The sequence below is a fragment of the Triturus cristatus genome, chromosome 9 (genome assembly GCF_964204655.1).
Source record: "Triturus cristatus chromosome 9, aTriCri1.1, whole genome shotgun sequence".
Classification (NCBI taxonomy): Eukaryota; Metazoa; Chordata; class Amphibia; order Caudata; family Salamandridae; genus Triturus; species Triturus cristatus.
Genome location: NC_140592.1, coordinates 620,861,275 through 620,877,230, shown reverse-complemented (window position 1 = coordinate 620,877,230; position 15,956 = coordinate 620,861,275). Strand labels below are relative to the sequence as shown.

General features: G+C 42.7%; 1 protein-coding gene across 2 annotated transcripts in view; it reads right to left on the bottom strand.

The window, feature by feature from the left end:
• Nucleotides 1-3,211: 3,211 nt before the first annotated feature.
• Nucleotides 3,212-15,956, bottom strand: part of POLR2I (RNA polymerase II subunit I) — a 216,763-nt gene continuing 204,018 nt past the window's right edge. For both annotated transcript variants that reach the window (XM_085625663.1, XM_085625664.1), the window contains exons 5-6: nucleotides 14,066-14,117; nucleotides 3,212-3,502 (exon numbers count right to left, since the gene is read on the bottom strand). In XM_085625663.1, the coding sequence (XP_085481789.1) occupies nucleotides 3,440-3,502; nucleotides 14,066-14,117 (115 nt within the window). In that variant the 3' untranslated portion in view covers nucleotides 3,212-3,439. The remainder of the gene's footprint in view (nucleotides 3,503-14,065; nucleotides 14,118-15,956) is intronic.

Sequence of the window (15,956 nt, the reverse complement as noted above, 5' to 3'; positions counted from 1 at the left end):
TGAAAGTGCAAAGAAGAGTAACTCAACCACCAAGAGAGTTCGATCACCCGTGTAGTGTGATATAATCAAAAAAGCCAAGTGAAATCAAGAGGGAAGATAAAATCAGCAAATTGCAAAAACCAACTATAAGGTACTCAGACTTTACCAATTTCGCAGTAATCTCATCATATTCCTACGTGGGAATGTCTCCATCGCAAGACTGAAATTCTGAATAAAACGGAAAAATGAAAGAAATGAGGGACTATGGAGAAGACTCAAACTCGTAGTTACTGTGTAGAAAAAGGGGGGTTTTGCACTAGAGTCGAGTATGACTAGATCTTACCTCATGCGCCAATTTATGCCAGCTCTGAGCACCCGCCACTATATCCGAAGACTCCAAGTGGCTCTTTCTCAAGCACATACCCTCCAACATCCGGCGCACCCTGCTCCTGATTTTGAGAAGACCTTTGATACGCTTGACTGGTCTTTTCTCGATGCACTACTGGAAAGGGCCAGACTAGGATCTTATCTCCATAGTCTCGCCAAGCTCCTCTATTCCCACCTGTCTGCTCAAGAACTGATCAACGGCTCCTCTTCTCTTCCCTACCCATAGGGGCACCCTGCTAAGTTGCCCCTTTTCACCCCTACTATATGCACTGGTAATCGACCCCTTGGCTACACTTATACGTTGCGATGCGTGGATACAGAGATCAGCATGGGCTCCAAGGAACGGACAGCGCTATACACAGCTGTCATGCTCCTTTTTTTTGTGGACCCACAAACCTTAGGTCTGTGTTGCCTAGAACTCCTCAAAATCTACGAAGAGGCCGTGGGCCTCTGAGGGAATAAAGCAAAATCCCTGCTGGTCCAGATTGTAAGGGGACTTGAGCTCATGTGACTGGTGGTTGCGAACCCTGTTTGTCGTTCCAGCATCTAGGCATCCATATATTCCTCCTCCCAGAATTGACATGGAGTCTTAACCTGACTCTTCATGTGACCAATATGAGGAGGGATCTACAGAAGTGGAGACAATTCCCACTACATGTGATGGGACGGGTAGCCCTCTTTAAAATCATTGCGTTGCCATGCCTCTTTTATGTCTTCCAGAATTTTCCCCTTCCAATCTCTAGGCAACTCTAATCCATGCCCTGGATTTTGTTTTTGGGGGAGGGGGGGGGGGGGGGGGTTGGTTAGGGGGGGGCAAGATGCACTCACGTAGCGATGGCTAGCTGTGGGAAGTACCTGTAGGAAGTACCCCCATGATGGCGGATTGTAGATCTCCAGTGCTACCATGTAGCATCAAAACTTATCATAATAAATGACTGGTTTAACAGGGGCTTGGGGGATCTGGCCTATCAAGTAAAACTAAAGTTACTGGTCATGGATACGATGGCCATACTGTAGGGTGCCCTGTTCAAGGAATCCCTGTTGGAAATGACCCAGATGATATTCCTCAGTTGGAGAGTGGCGCTTCGTCTCTTAGGCTGGAATGGTAGACAGATGAGTATGACCACCCTCTGCAAGGGGAAATGGCTACATCACACAGCAGGATTAGAGGGTTGCTCAAAGTGGGATGCCATAGGCATCACACATCTCAAGGATGTATAGACGGGTGGCCACATACAAATGCTCCAAGAAATCCAACAGCAATTCCACTGTCACACTCAAGTTTCACAAATACTTAGTTGAGACACACCCTCTTGGCCAACATTCCACCGAGTACGGACATTCCAGAGTTTAAGGCTAAATTTCTAAACCGGAAGTTCCATAGGGGAACCATATCCTAGATTTACCACACCCTAGATTTCAAAGCACCGGACCATTTCAGCAGACTAAGTCAGAAGTGGCATGCGTGGGTGGTGAGATGGAAGAGAGAGAGAGAGAGAGAGAGAGAGAGAGTGGCAACAGGCCAGGATGGCCCCCTGAGAGTTGGCCATATCCACAAGGCTAAGACTGGGTCAGCTCAATTACCTGCATCTCACATACATGACCACTCAGAGGTTACACTGGGCGGGCATGATTTTCCAGGCAGCCTGCTTCCGATGTCGCTCACCAGATGCAGACTTCTTTCATGTGGTGTGGTCTTGTCCAATGTCAGTCCAATACTGCAGGAGGATTGAGCGAGAGCCCTCACTCATCCTGAATCGACAACTGGAATTCATGGCCAAAGTAGCTCCGCTGGGCCTGATTGAGGACTTGGGTGGACCGAGGGCCGAACGTCTGTTCCTTGAGATAGCAACATTGGTCACTAAGAAGTATACTGCATGGAAGTGGAAATCAGTGAGAACCCCTACGATGATTGAGTGGTGGGCGGGGGTGAACTGGTGCGCCCATCAGGAAAAGCCTGTTTATAAAGGGCAGGGTTGCCCACAAAAGCATGTGAAGATATGGGGCAAATGATGGGAATACCATGGTTTGGATGAATGGGGTGGATAGCGGACAACGGATGGATACTTTCTGATTATAATGTCTGGGGGCTGAGGGATGACTATAGAAGGAGCGACTGTGTATACTGTTACTTGTGGAAAGTACAATAAATTTGGCTATAAAAAAACCAAATAACTAGTTGGGTAGCAAAAGCTTGTTGCACTACAAAAAATGGGTCATAGTTCTTAAACGTTTTGGGAGCACTGAAGTAGAGGATAATGGGAACTGTGATAATATGTTTGCAGCTGGGTGGTTTAGTTATCCCCTTTCTGCTGGCCTTAGAGTTGCTAACCAAATAAAATGTCCAAGCAGCCATTCAATAATTATGGTTTTATATGTGCAGGTTTGGCTAGCTCTCAGATTTGGAGAAGTTTACTTCCCCTTGAGAATGTGGTATAGGATTTACACCAGCCCCACCAACTCTCCATTTGGTAAACAGTTGTGAATGATTAAGGCAAAGCATGCCTTGTACTGCCTACCCAGCACTCCTTGTGCGGGATTTATTGATATGTAATTGTTCGTAGTTCTAGCATACAATTACACAGTAGGAAACCCATTTACCTTTGCTCGTTATTCTTTGGTGAATAGGGATACCAGACAGCCAGCAATCCCGTTTTAAAATTGTGTTCGCAATTAAATGATGTAATTTCTGCCCACTACAGGAATGTTCAGCACCATTCGAACACAGTTCTTTGGCCATAATGTTGTTTTAACAGTGTCAACTTGGTACTTCACATAAGCCTGCCTCTGTCAATTCAGTACACAATTACTACATTTCAAATTTAAAAGGGACCAACTAAGAAAATAACTCTGATGCACATTTTTATTTGCAAAACAGTTTAAAATGTCAGACATTTAAAAAGAAAAGCAGACACCAATGGAATCAAACTTTTCAAGGCTTCTTACAAAAATAAACATTTGTGATTGTAAACCCAAAAATGTATTTAACAATATAGGCAAGCGAACAGAGTAATGAACAAGTGGTAAACGGGGGTACTGAAACAGAACAACAACGTAGCAATAGTGAGAGGGTTTATTCTGTCCAGCGATGCCCACAGTGTGGAGCTGTGCATACATAATATAGCCGCATGGCATCCTGGAAAACAAAATAGGACAATTATTGTTTCAAATTATTTTAGCGAAAACATATTTCAAACCTTCTCTCCCCACCAAAGTACATTTAATATATTTTAACCTATCAAATTTAGATTTCAAGGGGAGCACTAAAAATGGATGAGATAACATAAATGCTCGTGTAAGATATAGGAAGAAGTCACACTTGACACTTTCGCCTGTCTGCGCCCTGTCCGTGGAAGGCAACAGCTATGCTGTCCTTGCCCCGTAGGTGGGATGCCAATTCAGTAAGACATCTTCCTCTCTTTTGCACTAGAGAAATCCTACTGCCTTTCGACACATGATCATTTCTAACATGCAAAACTTCCTCAACACGGTAAGATGGTATTTGCCTCTCCTCCACTGCACAAGCCTCTCCAGTATGTGTTTTAAAAAAGACAAGCCTTTACCCAAACTCTCTTCCCGGGTATTCCTAGTTTTTTGCCCTGAGCTGCGCCCTCAGTTCAAAATTACTACTTTTCAACCCTTCCTAAAATTACTTGGTGAATTTACAACTTTCCTCAAACCTCTTTCCTGCTCTCGCATTAATGTTCGCTCATTCGTAAGACATACCACCAACGCTTCAGACCTGCCCATTAACATTATTTGGTCCCTGCATGGTAATTTGAAATCTGGGCACAAGCTCTTGAGGAAGCTGTGGCAAGAACTCTAATCACCTCTCTCCTGGATATGACTTTAGAGCAGCTGGTGTCAGGTTTTTGCCTCCAATGCACTTATGAGTTGCGATGCACCATTCCCCATGTCTGAACGGACAACTCTGGACCCATTTAAGATCTTCTCCCAACCACCCTCTGACTGGTTGAGTCGTGCACTTTCAATGACCTCAAAGCGCCTATGAAATAAACTATCCTGTAGCCTTTGAGCAGGCCTTAAAACTCGATTTCCCCATCAAAAACTTCCACTTCATCAGATTCTTATATGCAGAACTTCAATAACTGGATCACTACAGCACTCAAAACTTTCTTACAATGAGCATTTCCTACTCACATTGACTCTGACCCTCAGCCCGTTGGTAAAGTTCTTATTTAACTATACTGCAAAATATTGAGTGTAAGTGGAGGCACGAATACTCTGAGGATTCCAAACTAAGAGTAGCCCTTCGCGCTTACAAAGTCATGATATTAAGAACCAAACCAGACTATTTTCAGGATCCTCAAAGACCGCAGTTCCATTCATGTGCTAATTAACTCAATACAGATGAACTGTCCATCTAAAGCCTTCTCAACAACTGTGTTATAATTTATCAAACTTTTTCGCAGATAAATTCTACTGTATAGCCTCTCTCACTGTACAATTCTAGCACCCACAACATTTTATACTCATTTTTTGGATTATCATTCTAATTATAGATGTTTTGGCTACTCATTTTAATGAAGAATTGAACTAATAAGGATTCAACTTTATTTCCCTGGATGAGCTTCCTAGTCTCCTATTAGCCATTAAATCTGAAACCCGAAACGACCCTTGTACATCGTGGCCTTTCAATCTGCCAAACCAATCCTCACTAACCACCTTCCAAATCTTTGGAACCAGTCCATCGACACAGCATTTGTTCCTGAAGTCTGGAAAATGCATTAGTTGTTTGTTTCCCTACTGAAAAATCTGACTATAGATCCAGCAGTCTTGAACAATTTTTACCGTTCTCTACTCCAACCCTACCCCCATAAATATTTTGGATAAAGTTATCAACAGACAGATCTCTCATTTCCCAGAGCAACAACCTTGAAGAAACTAAATCCGGCTTTCGACCCACACATAGCACTGAAAAAAGCTTTGATCGTAGTCCTTGATGATCTTTAAATGCGGATAGACCATGGCAAATCTTCGGTCCTTGACTTTCTTGGGCTTTTGATGCAGTCTTCCATTTAAAAAAAAAAATGTTTAAAAGAGTTTTATATAGCGCGAACTAGACCTGAGAAATCGGGTATCAGAGCGCTTTACATGAGCACCAGTTTTGTTACAGAAAAACACATTCATTTATGTTAGGCACGGGGAGATTAAGTGATTTGTTCAGAATCACATGATGTTGAGCGTAGTTGCCGGGACTCAAACTCTGTTCCCCAGCTTCGAAATCGACCGCTCTAGCCATAAGGCTACATCCCCTCCCCATACTGTCCTGCTTTCTAGCCTCTCTAAAGTCGGAATCCAAGGTCCTGCTTTGGCCTGGTTAAAAACTTAGCTCACCATCTGTTGCAAAGCTGTCTATTTGTCATCAACTGAATCTGAATTCAAGTACCATTCTTATGGGATTCCTCAGGGATCCTCTCGCAGCCCCACCCTTTTTAGGTCTCGCCTGACCCAGCGCATGCGCTGGTCTGGCGAGACTTATTGAGAGGGCTCCAAAAAGTGCTACCAGGCCAGCCTAGAGCCTACAGTGCATGTGCGCGGGCGCCGTGCTTGACCGCGATTACTTTCACTTTCGCTTGGCATAGCCAATAGGTCTCACTTTTGGGACCTTATAAGTATTTAGTTATGCAACTGTTGCATGGCTAAACACTTATAAGGTCCCAAAGGCGAGACCTTTTGGCTATGCTAATGCTTGTTAATACTACAAGCAGCATTATAAGATCATTTGGGCTACAGCCTTTGATTAATACAGATGATACACAGATTCTGTTGTATCCAGAAGGCAACGTCAAGCACGGCTCCCCCAATTTTAGGGACTGCATGACCCTGGTTGCAAAGTAGATGTCACAAAATTCATTAAAGCTCAATACAGAAAAGACAGAGAATGTTTATATCTATTCAGAACTCTCCTGGCCTTCGACTCCTAACCTTTGGTCCTCCAATTTAGGCCCAATCACTATCCCTCCCTCCTCATTAAGAAATTCAGGCTTCATTTTTTAGCAGGACCTTTCCTTAAAGGCGCAGGTAAACAAAACAGTAGACACCTATTTTCTTATGGGCAGATGACTGCAGAACTCCTTGCCCGATAACCTTTGTCTGTGACGTCTATCAATGGGCCAGGTATAACTCTCTACCTAGGCGCTTCCGATTGTATCGTCAAACACCTGCAGTGCCTACAGAATACCTGGCTCTCAACCTTCCATTTTGATCTCCTGCCACAATGGCATTACAAAGTTCACATGGATTGGTTACTTACATCTCAAAGAATTGCATTCAAAACCTTCTATACAGAGTTCGGAGATATTCAAACCTAAGCTCCTAGCTACCTTTGCAAGATGTTTAAGCTTTATACCTCTCTCCGAAGTGCCCGAAGGTCCTCTACTTCCAGACTGCTGGTGGTCGCCAGATTTTGACGCATCAGGCTGGGTGGGCTTTCTCTGGCACCTTAGCCAAGCTCTGGAATTCTCTTGCTCGCTACTTAAAAGCCAAAACATCTCAAATTCGCAGGTTCCTGCCAATTGCAAAAGTGTAATGTCCAACTATTTTCAAATGTTTTGCTGTCTACCTCAGTTCCTAGAGTCAGATACCTTATAGGGATCCATGATCTTTACAAAATCCAAACATAGCATAACATAAGTAAAAGAAAACAAAAAAACTTTTCAGTCAAAACACCTACAGGGCACACTCTATTCAACTGTGCAGGAAGACTTTGACACCTCCAAATAGTAACTGTGAGATCTTCCCACACTATCTAGCTTTGCTGCTTATCCCCACTCCATGAACCTATTACCCTAGTTAGTCAGAAATAATATATGAGCAAAGTGTAATGTGAAAAAAAATAGTGAGTTAAATTCGCTTCTCGATTGAGGGTACAACAGAGGACTTGATTTAGGTTTGCAGCAACCTATAAGATACTACAAAAGACTGCTATTAAAAGGATGTTTTGGAAAACATACAGCAAATTGGTTTTTGCATTGAGTTCCAACACATTCTACAACAAGCTGTTTCAACATCCGCTCATAATGTTCGATTCAATTAGCAATCTACCTGTAAGAAGTGTCCTTGTTTCCTGCTTTCCTTAAGTGCTTTTCCCATAACCACTAACAGTAGAATGGTAGATCCAAAAGGTTTAGGTAGAAATGTAAAGCTCTTATCCATCATCCAGGTTGTGAACTTTTGTTTCTTACTGGAGGTATGAGCCCTAGGAGCAAACTCTGGCAAATACATAACTGATGTGAAAGGAAGAATATGGTGGTTTTTAATCACATTAAAGCTAGCCCAAAGAATGACTAACATGTTAACAGTTTTATATCAGAACCAAATGTCTGAATTTCATTGACCATAAGAAAGGATATGATGGCCAGAAAAGCAACCAAAGCCACTCACTTTGTTCCAAATACTCACTAAACTCCATGTATTTTCTCAAGGAATAACTTCCCCACCTCCCTGAAAAGGTATCTAGCCAGTGGGTCTGAAGGTCTTATTTGCATAGCCTGGTGCTCTTCTTCTGGAAGGTGGGAGAAGTTTCTGGAAAGGTTCTTTGAAGTGCATGGGCTTCTCTCCCTGCCCTGGCTCCAAGCTGGCTGCAGTGACAATACAGGGCCATTAGGCCCTTTGTGAGAAGGCTATTCAGATGTAAGTGGGGTTGTAACTCAGCTGGACCCCCATCCTCCCAGCAGAGAGCTCATTCAGGCACACCTAATATTTCTATTGCATGACTGTCTGGGAGGAATTCACAAAGTCTAACTATCAGCTACACCCAGTCATGTGACCCACGACAGGATGCAGGCACAAAGGGATGAGGGCAGGAAAATTCTAACTTTCTAAAATTGGCATTTTCAAATTGTAATGAAAAATCCAACTTTACCATTAAAGAGGGTTTAGAATTACAATTTCATAGGTACCAAACATGACTTATCTACCTCCTCTCAATTAAAGGAGAGCATAAAGGGACTTTTAATGACAAAACATTATGGCAGTTTACAACTGCATTTAGGCTGCAATGGCAGGCCTGAGACATGTTGTAAGGTGCTACTTAAGTGGGTAGAACAATAAGTGCTGCAGGTCCACTGTTCTAATTTAATTTACAGGCCCTGGACATATGGTATACCACCCTACAAGGGACTTATTAGTAGATTAAATATGCCAGTTAGGTATACACCAATCGGATCATGTTTAGGGGAGTGAGCACATGCACTTTTGCACTTGTTAGCAGTCGTACAGTGCACAGAGTCATAAGGCCAACAAAAACGAATTCACCTCAAAAAAAGAAGGAGGAAGGCTAAATGTTTGGGAATGAATGTCAAAATGCTGAAACTGGTTAGTCGTGCAGCCCAAGAAGCCCAGAGGGGGAATCCTAAAACATCAATACCTGAAACTCATGTACATTTAGAGGCCTTCATGAAAAGTTCACAGCAAGCATTGGGAATTGAGTTCAAGTTGTTGTATTTAAGTTTTCTAAAGTCACATCAAATATGATTTTACTCTTCTTGTATTGAATAATAGTTACCATAGAGAATCATCAGTTTTAAGGAAAAGGTTAGTGGCTAGCTCCCTGGGGTTGCGTGCAAAGTCAGTATCTTTGTACTTGATTAACAGCCACTCTAAATTATTTCAGAACTCTGGATCACTCCAAAGCAGCCCACTCTACTGAAACGTCATAAGCTAACCTTGGTACATTATTTCTCAAAAGATAGGATCCAGATCCAGACATTCTTTAAGCAGTTCTTTAAGAACATCACTTTATTTTGAAAACAGCATAACTATCACAACAGTAGATTTGGTTATTACAAGGTTGTAGTGTTTGGTGGTATGTTAACAGAATGTGTCCAGCACATTTTAAAAGTTGTATGGCCACGTAGTATTAATCATTTGCGGTTTCTCAGTTTAACTTTTTAGTTTGGCATCATTTTCAGTTATTAAAGCCTTATTTTTTTCTCCAAAGCAATAATCTTGTAAGCCTGTGCCATCTTTCATGCGGATTTGATGATGATACAATATTGTTTTTAGTTGTAGCCCCTCCCTACATCACTTTACGTCTTCACTGCTGAATGGAAAGTCAGAGTTTTTGGAGGCCCTGTTTTACCCCGCACACTAAGTACGCAGTCAGTAAGGAACACCAGCAGTCTCACATTTAATACTGACAGATGGTCCCTACAATTTCAAGAATTCCAAAAAAGGGCCAAAAGAACAAGTTACTTAGCTTTGGTAATGTCTTATCTGGTAGCGACTCTATCTAGCCACAGATTGCTTACCTTAGAATTTCCCCCAGGCATAAGACTGGATCTGAATTTTTTTTCGTGAACAGTACACCTGCGCTCCGGTAGATGGCATCGTTCAGCTCAGCATGGCGGTGGCTATATAGGTGCCACCCAAGCATGCTGACGTCAGTTTCTTTTCACGACTTTCCACGCAGGGAGAGCAGAGCCAGGAAGACCACTGATCACTGGTGTATGAAACTAGGGTCCTTAAAAGGGAACAGCCCTGTATCTAAAATCAGTTCACAGGGCGGGGAGGATGGGTGGGTCGGTAAGGAATCTGCTGCTAGATAGGGTCTGTACCAGAGAAGGCGTTACTGAAGGTAAGTAACTTGTTCATCTCATAGACACTTCTAGCCCCAGATTCCTTACCTTAGAATAGATAAGCAATACCTCCCCGGAGGAGGGTCTGCGAGCCTGATTTAGACTAAAAAGACCTGCAGAAGCAAACGGGCAAAGTACCCATCCGGACGGACCTGACTGTCTAGGCAGTAGTGCTTGATGAATGTGTGTAGCAAAGTCCAAGTTGCTGCCTGACAGATGTCCAGGACTGGAACACTGCGTGCTAACGCAGTAGTCACAGCCTTCGTTCAGATTAAATGAGCACGCAAACCCTCTGAGGGTTGCTTGTTGGCCAATGCGTAGCAGAGCTTAATGCAGACAACAAAAGATCAGAACCAAGTTAATGTCCATTGGAGCATAACAGAGGTAGCTGGAGGAAATGTGCTGCAGACTTTTAAAGAAGCTATTTACAATAGGGGACTTTGAAAGGAAGGGCTGATCTGGTAGCCGTAGAAAGGCAGAGATAACAGACAAATTACCCTTCAACTCGTTCAAAGCAAAGCCCTGCTGGGCCAAGGTAAGGATACACAAAAGATCTTGGGAAAGGGGTGCAGATAAAGGGTCAACCTGTTTGGCTGTACACCATGCCACACACTTGCTCCACCAGCCGCCGTATATTGGTCTTTGTGGAGAAACGCCAAGCTGACAAAACAACATTACAGACTTCGGGCGGTAGGTCGAAAGCTGCAAACTGTCGCATCTCAATCTCCATGCATGAAGGTGGAGCATTGACAAGTTCGGGTGGAGAGCCTTTCCCTGTTGCTGTGACAGGAGATCCTTCTGAAGGGGCAGCCTGATCGGAGGACTGATGGATATGGTCAACTGCTCGGGATACCAGACTCTCCAAGCCCAGTCCAGAGCCACAAGGATGACGTGGGCCCAGTCGTTCCTGACCTTTTTGAGAACTCTGGACAGGAATGGAATGGGAGAAAAGGCATACAGAACGCCAAACCTAAACTTGAGATGAAAAGCGTCTGAGCGAGAACAGCCTTGGAAACTCCAATGCCCAGAACCACTGACATTCTGCGTTCTTGGCGATGGCGAACAGATCTAGCCAAGGCTCTCTTGTACATCTCTAGTTGTGATTCGCTAGGCATCTTCGGAGGAGTCTGTTCGCACTGGCGTTCTGAGAGCCCGCCAGGTGTTGAACCACTAGGGTAATGTCCTGATGTTCCAGCTGTGTCCAAAGGCGCAGGGCCTCATGACAACGGGACTACAACCCCACCCCGTTCTGCTTGTTACAGTACCACATGGCGGTATGGTTGTCCGTGAACCCTTGCAATAGCCTTCCCTTGATGTAGCTAAGGAAGTCTTTCAGTGGAAATTGAATAGCATGGAGCTCCAACAGGCTGATGCTGAGTCCGGATTCTGTCGGAGACCAGAGTACTCTTATCTCTACCTCTCCCAGATGGCCGCACCATCCCAGGAGTGACACATCTGTCACTACCATCAGATCTAGTTTAGGAAGCGAGAGCAGTCTGCCACTGACCCAATCGTGGTCCATCAGCCACCACTGCAGACCTTCTGCAGTGCCCTCCGAGATCTGGACCATGTTGGAGAGATTCTCCTGATGCTGCGCCCACTGGAACTTCAGGTCCCACTGATGAGCCCACACATACAAACAGGCATGCATCACTAGCAGGATGCAGGAGGACATAAGGCCCAGCAGTCTCAGAGTCAGTCTCACCGAAACCCAAGGTGGAGGCTGAAATATTGGTATCATAGGCAGACTATCCTGGAGTCGCTGTTCGGGAGGATAAGTCTGAAAATCATTGTGTCCAGATGAGCTCTTGTGAAAGCGAGCATCAGAGAAGAGACCAGGTGTGTTTACAGTGAATCCCAGTGAGTAGCCTGGAGGTAGGAGACAGATGTTTGGGGCGATGTCGCTTTCAACAGCCAGTCCATGAGATGGGGGAAGACTGGTAGCCCTGATTTCTGCAGATTCAAGTTCTGTCTGCCCCTCGATCTGGGAGATTGAATGGTAGCTTTGGACTTGCAGGACGCATACTTCCACAGTCCTGTCCTGCCTGCTCACAGTAGGCCACACGCACTTTCAGTTTGCCGTGCTCCCCTTTGGCCTTACCAGCACTCCTTAGGGGGAAAACAGCGTTTACAACGTGGTCGTTACATCGCACTACCATTACAACACGGTCGATACAACGACCGCATTGTTAGTACACGATGCATTTACATCACAAGTCATTACAACTACTTACACTAGGGGGCACGCTGGACTTACGAATAGTACTAATCACTATTCCTACTGCAGTTTGCGCAACAGTGGGGAAGGTGTTGGAATTTATTTCCAATACCTCAGCGGAGGATTCACTGGACAAATAAGTCAGTCTGAGATAGTGTATGTTTCTGATGTCATCACAAAATGTCAGAATATCACCTTCTCTAGTCCGATCTTCAAATTATTTACTACACTTCGAGAAGTACTACAACGTCAAGAGACATGTTTGAATGCAGACACAGAACACAAGCCATCAGAATTAATTAGCTAAAGTCCTGGCTAGAATTAAGCATTTCTGATAATCTGATCATTATTAGAAATTAAGGTTAGGCGATCAAAGTACAATGTAATAACATGGATGTGTGAATTTTACATTGTTGAGTTTGTATGCACATTTATCATACTAAAACCAACAAGATGTAGATTTTACTCACTGTAAACGTTCCTGAACCCCATTTGGCCCTATGTACACTTTATAAAATTGGGAGATCAAATGCTGTACCCAGTAGCACATACTTCAAACTGTGCTAGTATGTAGCTTACCAGCTAATTAATGGTGAAAAAGTATTGCCCACAGAACAGCTATTAAAACTGAGATTTTGTGCTGTGCCAGCTATCACGCAATGCAATTACGCTTTTGGTAGCTGCAGAAACCTGCTTTAAAACTCGTGCAAATTCGTCATTACTTAGATTTATCACAGAAATTCTGGTTTTATTAAGTTTGTATGAATTTAAGAATAGTTTAGACCGCTCTATGTATTTTGGAAGTATTTTTTATGGGTACAAGTTTTAGCCTCAATTTAAAAAAGCAATGGCAAAGCCAATAGGTATCGCATTTGGGATGTATTGGCTTTACTGGTACCTTTTAGAGATGCAGCTTGGCTAAATAAGGGAAATAAAAGGTGATTGCAAAATGTTATAGGCAAATGCAGGTGTGTGCCTACACATTGATGAATAGGCTTTTTGTTCTTTTTAATTGCAGATCTAACTGATATTAGCAATCAAAATGGAAAAGAAAAGTGAAATCTTTTTTTTTTCTCTTTGGAAAGCATGTGGGGAGGAAGTAACATAGGCGGGAGAGTATACAAGGGGGAGAGAATCACGCAGAGGGCAAGAGAAGCATACTAGGGAGACAGCTGGAAAAAACATGCAATCTCATGGAGCACCTGAAAAGCAAACCGTGCAAGAGCACAGTAATGTATACATGCTTCAGGAGAGGGTCAAACGAAAAGAGTAGGAAAGCTGACAACGCTAACAAATAAGAAGGAAGCAAATGCGAGAGGCAAGTAAGCCAACCAAAGGAGGGCTTTCTGTCCACTACAAGCTAACAATTCGTCTAGCAACAGACCGCGCACGTTAAACGGAGAGACCTAAAATTGAGTTTTGCTTAATTTGTTTACCACCCTTCACAAAAAAACATAAATCTGCCATTTCAGTAAATTAACAACACATGCTAAATCTAGCGCTGATTTGTAAAAGTCAGTAATAGACTGGAAAATAATTTAAAAGGGTAATGTGTTACAACTTCAGCCCAAGTTAAGATTCAAATAAGCGAAGTAGCAGGGAAACCGAATGTGATCCTTTGGAGCACCACTAAGCCATCCAGTTCTACAGGCAAGACGAGTGACAAACTGAGGAAACAACAAACAAATGCTTAAAAAGCCAATCTGTCCTTCGTTGAGTAACTTTCCCTAGCATTTACATACCTGCCTATTGTCAGCAAAAACCCAAGTAAATCTACAATGAGATGTGAAAGCATTTATTTTGTGCTGAAAACAAGACTGACTTGACATAAAGAGAGGAACAATGAAGTCAAACAATAGGAGGCCGCTGTTTTCTTTACCTCAGCCTTTGCGCTGTGTGACTGGAAAAACACAGCTTCTTTGTGCCCGCACCTGCAACAACACAAAGCACAGACCACCTGAGTCAGAACAAAAGCAAGAAACCACAGTGCTCATCGATCAATACGAGAAAACTGTTGAACATTTTTGCATCAACATTGTTCAGGTGATTGAAAATTATTTGTTCACGAACCGATTGATCTATAAAATCTATTATTTTACCATTTTGCATATATAAATAAGCATACGCTCTTTGGGGGAAATGTGGGTGGGATTTTGTCAAATGCAAACACAGAAACAGGCTTTAAGGAAAGCTTGTGCAACCAAATAAACTTCTTTTGTAAGCATTTTGAGCGTGAATAGTAATGCGATGAAAGTAATCGAGTTATGATGAATAGAATGTATGTCTCTCCTCTAACCTAGTAGATAGTGTAGTGTTATTTTCAGAACACTGCTTTCAAAAGCACTTAAGCTATGGTGGGGCTATTTTTGTAGGCAGGCCCAGGGCACCGCCTATGCCCAATATGCCACTGTTTTCTACGAACACTATTCAAACATGTGACATTTGAGAAAAATAGTACTTTGTTTACCAAGTTCATATCAAGCCCTAATTTCAAAACACGATCTTAAAACCACAACACTATGCAGTTAGGTGTCTGTCAGTCAAAAACAGACTGGGGATTAAGAACAAGATAACTTAAATGCAGCTACCTAAAGAAGACAAAAACAAAAACAAAAAAAAACACAAAACCAGTTTAACGATAAGGGGGCATGGGACATGGTTGAATGTGCGTATTGGGTGAGTAAAATGTAAATTGCTCCATTTAAATTATTACAGAGGTCTCAAATCCGGGGTTTTACTCTGCATTAACAGACTTAAAGTCCTGTCTGTCCAACTGTAACATCAGAACTATAAGCCCCACGGATGTAAAGTAAAACAAGTTTTGGCAAAGGGAATAGGTCTTGCCTTTAATCTGTTCGCAGCTAGGATGACCCCTCCCCACACAGCGCTAAGCCTTTTTTGGGCTATTTGGGTTAGTTAGTGCTTAGGCTTCCATAACATTTTGTCCATAAGCTACCCACGTTAAATTTGACCCTTTTTAAAAAAAAAAATTAAATCCTGGGTAGTCTAAAAGTACCCAGGGTTTGTGGATACCCCTGGAGGAGACAGGAAAATAGCCAAAACATAGCTAAATTTTGAGTTTTGGGGAAAAAATGGAAAAAGTGCTCTGGATAAAAGTGTGCTTTTTTTTCATAAAAACAGTATCAACGAACGGTTTTGATGTGGAAAAATCACCATCTTCCCAGCTTTCAGGAACATGCAGAGATGAATCAAAATTTTTTTTTGTTTAGCACAGTTTTGCCATTTTTCAAAGTGGTAGCCCATTTTTCCTACTTTTTGTGCCTTTAGCCTTCTTCCAGTTTGTGGTGCAAACCAGTGTGAATCCCATGGGTGATTCACGAAAGCTATATGTTTCTGAAAACTAGACAATATTCTGAATTCAGAAAGGGGTTTATATGTACATCCCTCAAGGTTTTTGCAAATAAATTATCTGTTGAAATAAAGAAATATTGAAAACGAGTATGAAAAAAACAACTACAGTCTTTTCATCTGTAACTTTTAGTCACAATGACTGATTTACAAAAGCAATGTACCATTACATTCGCTAGACCCTTTTGGTTGAGGGGATATATAGGGTTTGTAGGTTTTCTAAGAACCCAAGGTACCCAAAGCCAACAAATGAGCTGCACTGTACAGTGTTTTTTTTATTGTGTACTGAGTATAGACCAATTCATAGGGTCCAATATGTTGAGTGAAAATGAGGTATTAAGGTAACCTATCTTATTCTGAAATGGGCACAATATATGGAGCTTAGTAGGAGGGGTTATTTG